This window comes from Microcaecilia unicolor, chromosome 14, assembly GCF_901765095.1.
Source record: "Microcaecilia unicolor chromosome 14, aMicUni1.1, whole genome shotgun sequence".
NCBI classification, from domain to species: Eukaryota; Metazoa; Chordata; class Amphibia; order Gymnophiona; family Siphonopidae; genus Microcaecilia; species Microcaecilia unicolor.
In genome coordinates, this window is record NC_044044.1 from 46,072,755 (window position 1) to 46,083,305 (window position 10,551).

General features: G+C 46.8%; 1 protein-coding gene across 1 annotated transcript in view; it reads right to left on the bottom strand.

The window, feature by feature from the left end:
- Positions 1 to 10,326, bottom strand: part of LOC115457764 (cellular retinoic acid-binding protein 2) — a 29,255-nt gene extending 18,929 nt beyond the window's left edge. The window contains exon 1 of the mRNA XM_030187342.1: positions 10,116 to 10,326. Within this exon, the coding sequence (XP_030043202.1) occupies positions 10,116 to 10,185 (70 nt within the window). The 5' untranslated portion in view covers positions 10,186 to 10,326. The remainder of the gene's footprint in view (positions 1 to 10,115) is intronic.
- Positions 10,327 to 10,551: the final 225 nt, after the last annotated feature.

Sequence of the window (10,551 nt, forward strand, 5' to 3'; positions counted from 1 at the left end):
GAAGGAAGAGGTAAATGGCAAGGGCTAGGCATTATCTTCATTATGCCTCAGTGGGCAAAACGCAGAAACTATGCAGACCCTCTGCTCAGGGCATCAAAATAGTTTTGCCCTGGCCCTTTATAACTTGGCAGAGGGAATGAAAACGGAGTTCACACTTTCTAATTTCAGACCAACACTGCTGGGGCTGCAGTAATGAGCTGAGAATAGGAATAACAATTCTGATTGCCTATCTCCCTTCTCTTCCCTGATCTCCAGCCATGTCACTGTAGTCCCCTCACCCCAAAGGAAGGATGATATGCTGCCACTCCTCCTTGGAAACTTAAGTGACAATCATCCACCCCAGAGGGGGCTGCATGGCATGCCAATCCCCATCCCTTTTCCTATGTCTCAGGGTATATAAGCATGATCTGTATTTAAGAAAGATAAAATTAGAGGTGGGATATATGATACATAAACCACAATTCAGGCCCCTCCTGTATGCAATAGCAAGCCATGTCTTGCTGTAGTCTCATTCTGGGAATTGAATCCACAGGCAGGGAACTCCGAGTCCCTAGATGCAATGAGGAGAAACAAGGATTGTCCCTTCGGATATGGAGCCATTGAATAACCCTCATTCAGATATGGAGCCATGCTAGAGATTTTATGTCAGCAAAACCAGTGTCAGTCCGAGGGTGGGCCACCAGGCCTGTTCCCCCTCCTCCTGTGGATTCAATTCCCAGAATGAGACTTTCACAGGCAGCCAGGCTGTTTCTATGTGAGGAGCTTCTTCCAAGGGGGTGCGTCGTGTATATGAAACAGTAGTTGGCACAGGACAGCAGGCCGATCGGCACAGACCGAGTCCAGCCGTGCCGAGACCGCAACCCTGCTAAGCTATTTGAATGGCTGTTTTTGCAATGTAATTCCAGAACCCAAGAGTAGGTGAAGCACCTGTCCTAAGCAGCAAGAAGAAAGAAGAGGAGGGGGCAAGCAGCGAACGCGGCTGCGCCGGAGACTGCTGAGCGTCAGTGTGCACAAAAGGAGCAAGAAGACAGAAGGGCAGGGGGCAGGCAGCAAACGCGGCTGCGCCAGAGACCACTGAGCGTCAGCATGCACAAGAGGAACAAGAAGAAAGAAGGGCAGGGGGCAGGCAGCAAACGCGGCTGCGCCAGAGACCACTGAGCGTCAGCATGCACAAGAGGAACAAGAAGAAAGAAGAGCGGGGGGCAGGCAGCAAATGCAGCTACGCCAGAGACCGCACTGAAGAAGGCTTCGGCTGGTGGGGGTTGGGGACCCCTGCCAGCCAAACAAGGGGCCCGGACGAAATTTGCGGGGGCCCAGGCCCCCCATAGCTATGCCCCTGGTCCTAAGCACTGCCAAGTGGTGGAACCAACAAGGGCCACTTTTGCCTTGTGCTACTTAGGGTGCCCGTGCACAGGTTTTTCCAGCACACTAAAGCCATTTTTACCACAGCCGTAAAAATGGCCTTTTTCTACGTTTTGTATTAATTGCCATGCACTAATGTTGCCATTAATGTGTGGCCATTAAAACAATTACCGTATCTGCACTTACTGACACTCATTTTGTAGACGATACAGGCTCACGTGCGAGTGGAGTGGCCTAGTGGTTAGAATATCCAGAGGTGGCCAGTTCAAATCCGACTGCTACTCCTTGTGATCTTGGGCAACTCACTTAACCCTCCATTGCCTTAGGTACAAACTTAGATTGTGAGCCCTCCTTGGACAGAGAAACACAAGCCTGCCCTTGCAGATCAGCAGTGCGGCCGCGCAGGCTTCTGTTTCTGTGAGTCTGACGCCTTGCACGTACGTGCAGGACGTCAGACTCACAGAAGCAGAAGCCTGTGCGGCCGCGTTGCTGATCTGCAAGGGCAGGCTTCTACATAGAACGTTGCTAATGGAGGAGTAGCCTAGTGGTTAGTGCAGTGGAACATCAAACGTTGCTACTATTTGAGATTCTACACAGAATGTTGCTGAGTGGAGGAGTGGCCTAGTGGTTAGAGCACCGGTCTTGCAATCCAGAGGTGGCCGGTTCAAATCCCGCCGCTGCTCCTTGTGATCTTGGGCAAGTCACTTAACCCTCCATTGCCTCAGGTACAAACTTAGATTGTGAGCCCTCCTGGGACAGAGAAATATCCAAAGTACCTGAATGTAACTCACCTTGAGCTACTACTGAAAAAGGGGTGAGCAAAATCTAAATCCTGCACTAACCAGTTAGCATTCAGTAACTCCTGGCCACACATCGGACCTATCCATGCCCCCCCTGGAAGTTATGCATGATAGAATTTGCGTGTGAAACTTCTGGAACAGTGACTAAAGGCAGCTGGGCGCTCAACTGCTAATTGCTGCCAATTATGAAATTGCGTACAACAAACCTGACTCTGTAAATTTCATGTGCAAATTTATGCAAACGCAGTAAATGGCAAGAACAGCTCAGGATTGAGGCTGGAGTCGGTAGTTGGGATATAGTATCGGTGCTTGTATGGTTTCTGCCGCAAAAATGTTACGGATAGACGAAAATTAAGTATACCAGTGTTTAAGCATGAAGAAGTGCAGACTGGTTGGACTGTGTGGGTCTTTATCTGCCGACATTTACTTTGTTAGTGTGTGCGTTAAGCATTTTTTTTTTTGTTACATTTGTACCCTGCGCTTTCCCACTCATGGCAGGCTCAATGCGGCTTACATGGGGCAATGGAGGGTTAAGTGACTTGCCCAGAGTCAGAGGGAGCTGCCTGTGCCTGAAGTGGGGAATTGAACTCAGTTCCTCAGGACCAAAGTCCACCACCCTAACCACTAGGCCACTCCTCCACTGTTGCTACTATTTGAGATTCTACATGGAATGTTGCTATTCCACTAGCAACATTCCATGTAGAAGTCGGCCCTTGCAGATCAGCAATGTGGCCGCGCAGGCTTCTACATGGAATGTTGCTAGTGGAATAGCAACATTCCATGTAGAATCTCCAACAGTAGCAACATTCCCTGTAGAATCTCCAATAGTAGCAACATTCCCTGTAGAATCTCCAACAGTAGCAACATTCCCTGTAGAATCTCCAATAGTAGCAACATTCCCTGTAGAATCTCCAACAGTAGCAACATTCCATGTAGAATCTCAAATAGGCTGGGATTCTGGAATCTTGTTATTCTTTGGGGTTCTACATGGAATGTTGCTACTTTTTAAGATTCTGCATGGAATCTTGTTAATGGGACTTGATATACCACCTTTCTGTGGTTTTTTTCCAACTACATTCAAGGTGGTTTACATATTATATACAGGTACTTATTTGTACCTGGGGCAATGGAGGGTTAAATGACTTGCCCAGAGTCACAAGGAGCTGCCTGTGCCTGAAGTGGGAATCAAACTCAGTTCCTCAGTTCCAAAGTCCACCACCCTAACCACTAGGCCACTCCTCCACTGTTGCTACGTACGTGCAGGACGTCGGACTCACAGAAACAGAAGCCTGCGCAGCCTTCTACATGGAATGTTGCTAGTGGAATAGCAACATTCCATGTAGAATCTCCAACAGTAGCAACATTCCCTGTAGAATCTCCAACAGTAGCAACATTCCCTGTAGAATCTCCAATAGTAGCAACATTCCATGTAGAATCTCAAATAGGCTGGGATTCTGGAATCTTGTTATTCTTTGGGGTTCTACATGGAATGTTGCTACTTTTTAAGATTCTGCATGGAATCTTGTTAATGGGACTTGATATACCACCTTTCTGTGGTTTTTTTCCAACTACATTCAAGGTGGTTTACATATTATATACAGGTACTTATTTGTACCTGGGGCAATGGAGAGTTAAATGACTTGCCCAGAGTCACAAGGAGCTGCCTGTGCCTGAAGTGGGAATCAAACTCAGTTCCTCAGTTCCAAAGTCCACCACCCTAACCACTAGGCCACTCCTCCCCTGTTGCTACGTACGTGCAGGACGTCGGACTCACAGAAACAGAAGCCTGCGCAGCCTTCTACATGGAATGTTGCTAGTGGAATAGCAACATTCCATGTAGAATCTCCAATAGTATCTATTTTATTTTTGTTACATTTGTACCCTGCGCTTTCCCACTCATGGCAGGCTCAATGCGGCTTACATGGGGCAATGGAGGGTTAAGTGACTTGCCCAGAGTCACAAGGAGCTGCCTGTGCCTGAAGTGGGAATCAAACTTAGTTCCTCAGGACCAAAGTCCACCACCCTAACCACTAGGCCACTCCGCTTTTTGGGTGCCCAAGTTTCTTGAATTAGAGGGCTGGTAGGTAATTCTATGAAGCAGGTGCTAACCTCTACCCTCCAGATGCATGCATTAAGGTTTACAATACTAGTATATTTGTATGCATGCGTGTGTACATGTCAATATCCTGCCTAAGCGTTATTCTAAATTTACAAACACACATGTACGAGCCTTACCACACAGTCTGCAAGTGAGCACACCCCTGGGCGGAGTCTGGGCAGGGCACACAGCTAGACAGGTAACCTATACTACACTATATAATTATGCACATTCTTTGCAATCTAGACGTGAGCTTTACAGTTGGCGTTGTACTGACGCTTAAGCGCATTCGTGCACATGAATCCGGTTACACCAGAGGCTCCCCCTTATAGAACTGCCCTGAGACTGTACTTCCAGGCTCAAACTCTAAATCAGATATTTTTCTGATTGTGTGTGTGTGGGGGGGGGGGGGGGGGGGGGGGGGTTGGACCGTCCAGGTCTTTTTCTGCCGTCATCTACTATGTTACTATGTACAGTAATGTATGTTTTTTAAACAAGTTCCGTTTAGAGAACCTAATATTGGCAGGATAATTCTACCAAGTTGTACAACAGAATCAGTCCAATGCAGTGATAATAAATATTGCAATTACAGAACAACCTAGAGGCTTCCAGATATCCTGAAATGAGCTTCATATATGCTATAGCTGGGTCTCTAGGATGGCTCCATCCATGCATTAAGGATGAGTTTTAATGCCAAGGCTATTATTTCTTACTGTAGACAGAAGGAATGAAAATCGATTTCCAAATACAGTAATAATCTAACGAACGCTCACAGTGAATATTCCTTATATCCTAAATTCTTTCCCTTATCCCAAATGCAGTGGAGCAGAAATATAACATGTAAGCCTTGCTGAGCTCCAAGGCTGGAAATGGAACAATGAAATCTGGATGACATGGAGACCAGGAATAACTACTATTACTACTTAACATTTCTAGAGCGCTACTAGGGTTACGCAGCGCTGTACAGTTTAACAAAGAAGGACAGTCCCTGCTCAGAAGAGTTTACAATCTAAAGGACGAAATGTCAAGTTGGGGCAGTCTAGATTTCTTGAGTAGAGGTATAGTGGTTAGGTGTCGAAGGCGACATTCAAGAGGTGGGCTTTGAGCAAGGATTTGAAGATGGGCAGGGAGGGGGCCTAGCGCAGGGGCTCAGGGAGTTTATTCCAAGCATGGGGTAAGGCGAGGCAGAAAAGGCGGAGCCTGGAGTTGGCGGTGGTGGAGAAGGGTACTGAAAGGAGGGATTTGTCTTGAGAGCGGAGGTTACGGGTAGGAACGTAGGGGGAGATGAGGGTAGAGAGGTAGGGAGGGGCTGCAGATCGAGTGCATTTGTAGGTAAGAAGGAGAAGCTTGAACTGTATGCGGTACCTGATCGGAAGCCAGTGAAGTGACTTGAGGAGAGGGGGTGATATGAGTATATCAGTCGAGGCGGAAGATAAGACGTGCAGCAGAGTTCTGAACGGATTGAAGGGGGGATAGATGGCTAAGTGGGAGGCCAGTGAGGAGTAGGTTGCAGTAGTCAAGGCGAGAGGTAATGAGAGAGTGGATGAGAGTTCGGGTGGTGTGCTCAGAGAGGAAAGGGCGAATTTTGCTAATAACATGCACCATGAACAATAGCCCATTGTTTAGATTACATATTGGATCCTTTTCCAAGCCCTTGCAATCTCCCTTTCCCCCTTTGTCCAGAAATGGGTCCTTCAACGGTGACAGAACCCCAAAAGCACTTTGGAGAGTGTCTGCATCTTATCACAGGTTTTGAAAATCTCTGGCACATTTTGCTGCGAATGAATATCAATTTTCCCTGCTGAAGCCACTGACATTCAAAGCACCCTGCCAAGTTAAATGTCATTCTTATTTCTTGGAAGGCTATAAGCTCTGTACTCTTTTAACACCTGCTCTGCCAGTGCCATTCCAGGCCAAAAGCTGTTTCTTTTAAACACCGCGGGAGCATGCTGGGAGCATGCCTTTCCACTTCATTCTCAGGGACTCAGCCAATTTGCAAAATTGCTCTGCAGGGTGAGAACAAGTCTGTCTTTTCCTTAAATCGTTTTTGTAAGCACAGAAGTACAGAGACAACCAGGTCTCTCCATTTCCAGCCATCGAGGAGTGCTGACTCTCCCCTCTTTTGTCACCAGATCATGCAGAAGAAAGTTGGAGGTTGACTGCAGTGTTCTTTAAAAAGCTGTAGGAAGGTTACTAAGGATTGGATGGTAAGCTCTTTGGGGCGGGAACCTGCCATCAATGTGACTTCTTAGAACTGTAAGAAGGCTGTATTGTCTGCTGCCTTCAAATCTGTCTGGTAATAAGAGTCATTTTATTGTCTCTCTTCCCATCTCCCCAGGCATCTTCTTGTACCTTAGGATAACATCTGATCCTGCCTCTGCTCTAATGAAACAGGCCCAGCTTTGTTATGCAATGGCAGTACTATATATATACCATCACAGGCACCCCTTCCCCCCTCCCCCCACACGCACGCGCGTGTATTGTGTCCCATATCTGTATGTGTGCTGTGTTTGTGTCTGTAGGTTCCATATGTGCTGTCAATCATGACTTACTTCTTGCCACACTGTCCTCATTTGGGTTCCAGGGCTCTGTCCTCTCCTGGTTCTCCTCCTATCTCTCCCACCGCACCTTCAAAGTTCACTCTCATGGATCTTCCTCCACCCCCATCCCCTTATCTGTTGGTGTTCCCCAGGGATCGGTCCTTGGACCCCTTCTCTTCTCAATCTACACCTCTTCCCTGGGCTCCCTGATCTCATCTCATGGTTTCCAGTATCATCTCTATGCTGATGACACCCAACTGTATCTCTCCACACCAGACATCACCGCGGAGACCCAGGCAAAGGTATCGGCCTGCTTATCCGACATTGCTGCCTGGATGTCCAACCGCCACCTGAAACTGAACATGTCCAAGACCGAGCTTATCGTCTTTCCACCAAAACCCACTTCTCCTCTTCCTCCACTTTCTATCTCAGTTGATAACACCCTCATCCTCCCCGTCTCATCTGCCCGCAACCTCGGAGTCATCTTTGACTCCTCTCTTTCCTTCTCTGCGCATATCCAGCAGATAGCCAAGACCTGTCGCTTCTTCCTCTTTAACATCAGCAAAATTCGCCCTTTCCTCTCTGAACACACCACCCGAACTCTCGTCCACGCTCTCATTACCTCTCGCCTGGACTACTGCAACTTACTCCTCACCGGCCTCCCACTTAGCCATCTATCCCCCCTTCAGTCTGTTCAGAACTCTGCTGCACGTCTCATATTCCGCCAGAACCGATATACTCATATCACCCCTCTCCTCAGGTCACTTCACTGGCTTCCGATCAGATACCGCATTCAATTCAAGCTTCTCCTTCTTACCTACAAATGCACTCAGTCTGCTGCCCCTCACTACCTCTCTACCCTCATCTCCCCTTACGTTCCCGCCCGTAACCTCCGTTCACAGGATAAATCCCTCCTCTCAGTACCCTTCTCCACCACCGCCAACTCCAGGCTCCGCTCATTCTGCCTCGCCTCACCCTATGCTTGGAACAACCTTCCTGAACCCTTACGCCAAGCCCCCTCCCTGCCCATCTTCAAGTCTTTGCTTAAAGCCCACCTCTTCAATGCTGCGTTCGGCACCTAACCCTTACCGTTCAGTGAATCCAGACTGCCCCAATTTGACTGCCCCTATCGGACCGACCGTTCACTTGTCTATTAGATTGTAAGCTCTTTGAGCAGGGACTGTCTCTCTTTGTTAAATTGTACAGCGCTGCGTAACCCTAGTAGCGCTCTAGAAATGTTAAGTAGTAGTAGTAGTAGTAGTATGTGTGTGTACTTCTGTCTTTCCTGTGGCATTCAGTTCCTCCCCTGTGCAAACAGCAAACTGAAATGTTTCAGTTGGAAGGAGGGAGGCTCCCAAACCTCCAAGAAAATTGCATATTGGTTCCTCCCTGAAAAAGAGCAAGGTATAGCTTTACTGGCTTGATTCCATCTCCTGTTGGTTCTCATTGATGAACAGCCCAGCAGCATCTCGACCATGTGAAAGCAGCAAAAGACAAGCTTTCAAATATTTATTTAGATTTTGCTCACACCTTTTTCAGTAGTAGCTCAAGGTGAGTTACTTTTAGATACTCTGGATATTTCTCTGTTCTAGGAGGGCTCACAATCTAAGCTTGTACCTGAGGCAATGGAGGGTTAAGTGACTTGCCCAAGATCACAAGGAGCAGCAGTGGGATTTAAACTGGCCACCTCTGGATTGCAAGACCCGTGCTCTAACCACTAGGCCACTCCTCCATAAGGATCTTCTCCTACCTTACTATGCTTCTTCCAAACCCCCTCGGACTTTTCAGACACTTTTTGATGGAGACTCACCAGTTTAGCCACAGAAGTCTGAAATAACAGTTTTCTCAGTCATTGGAAAACAGTCTGAGCAGGAACCCACCAAAGGTACTGAAAATACTGAGGGGAACAGGGTCAGACAATAGAGTGACCATCATCTTGGTGGTCTCAGGTCCTTACCCCTTGGCCACCGGCTACAAAGAACCCAGCATAGGTTTTGAAGTCCATTTTTATTGTGCCAACTCTAGATTTTTACAAAGCAATGCAGGAAGATGGTGGATGTGGATGTAAGTGTGTGTGGTGTGGTGTGTGTGGGGGTGGGTTATACAATTCTCTGCAATGTACCCCCTTTCCCCACCTAATCCAGCCCATCATAAATACCCAGCAGCAAGGATGACCTTAGAACCCACATTCTGATCATTTTCCAAAACACTGATTACGTTTTTATTACTAATTAGATATTGTGATGAGGCTGTATAGGAACATCGGAAAGGAGCTTTGGGAGATTGTCGTTACAAGAATAAAGGTTAAACCGGGGTGTCCCTGCCTTGCCAATACCTTTCAGATAAAAATAAATGCTTGGCACAATTAGATAATCTATAAAAAGGACGTGGAAAAAAACCCTGATATTTGAAGACAATACATTAGAGCAGAAATGGAAACAAATGACCTGATTCAATTTAGAAAATTTAAATAAAAAAAATGTTTTTTTCCATCTCTTAGATACAGAATAAAAGAAAAACCTTAGGAAATCAGGGTCCACAAAGAGTGGACAAGGAAAGTCAAGTCCTTATCCTGGGGACTGATTCCTTCCATGGCACAAAGATCCAGGTTGCTTTTACTAAGATCGTCCTTTGTTTGTTTGGGGGGGGGGGTTGTTAATGAAGCAGCTTTTACTTCACTGACTCCCTCCTTTCAATCTCCTTTACTGAAGGCCAGACAGCAGCTGGGACCCTCTGTGTTCTGGAGAGCTCAGGTAGATCCTTCCTGTTCCCATTGTGAGTTATGGTGTGTTATTATACATAAGTACATAAGTATTGCCATACTGGGACAGACCAAAGGTCCATCAAGCCCAGCATCCTGTTTCCAACAGTGGCCAATGCAGGTCACAAATACCCGGCAAGATCCCAGAAAAGTACAAAACATTTTATACTGCTTATCCCAGAAATAGTGGATTTTCCCCCAGTCCATTTAATAACGGACTATGGACTTTTCCTTTAGAAAGCCGGCCAAACCTTTTTTAAACTCCGCTAAGCTAACCGCCTTTACCATATTCTCTGGCAACGAATTCCAGAGTTTAATTACACGTTGAGTGAAGAAATCTTTCTCCGATTAGTTTTAGATTTACTATATTGTAGCTTCATCGCATGCCCCTTAGTCCTAGTATTTTTGGAAAGCGTAAACAGACGCTTCACATTTACCCATTACGATTATATTTTGTTATTGCATTTGTATTGCATTGCATTATACGGCTGGCTGCTTTTAGATGTAATTGGCTTTAGCTATATAAGGGGAATAAAAGCAGTGAATCCACTCACCTAAAACTTTCAACAGCTCCTCGAAATTCTCCGAGTGTTTCATCTTCCAGGTGCCAGAGAAGTTGGGCATTTTCCTCCAGATCTTTGAGCCCGGGAGGGAGGGAAGGCAGGCAGGTGGCAAAAATAGATTTCCTCCAAAAGGCAAAGTCCTTCCAGGCTTACAAATACAGTCCCTTCATGCAACCTAAGCCCTGCTTTCAGCCTTGGTTAAATGGTTGTAGAATCCTTTTTTTTTTTTCCTTTCTCTCCCTCCGTTTCAGCTTCCTTACCAGGTTGGAGAATGAATGGCTTGTCCACACTCAGCACTGGCACTTATAGGGAAGCATTCCCACCCCCTTCCCTCTCCGCTCAGCCTTCACACAAAGTCACTCCCCTTTCCCTCCTGCATCTGGGATGCACCCAGTAACAAAACCCCACCTGTGGAGTCCACTTCAGT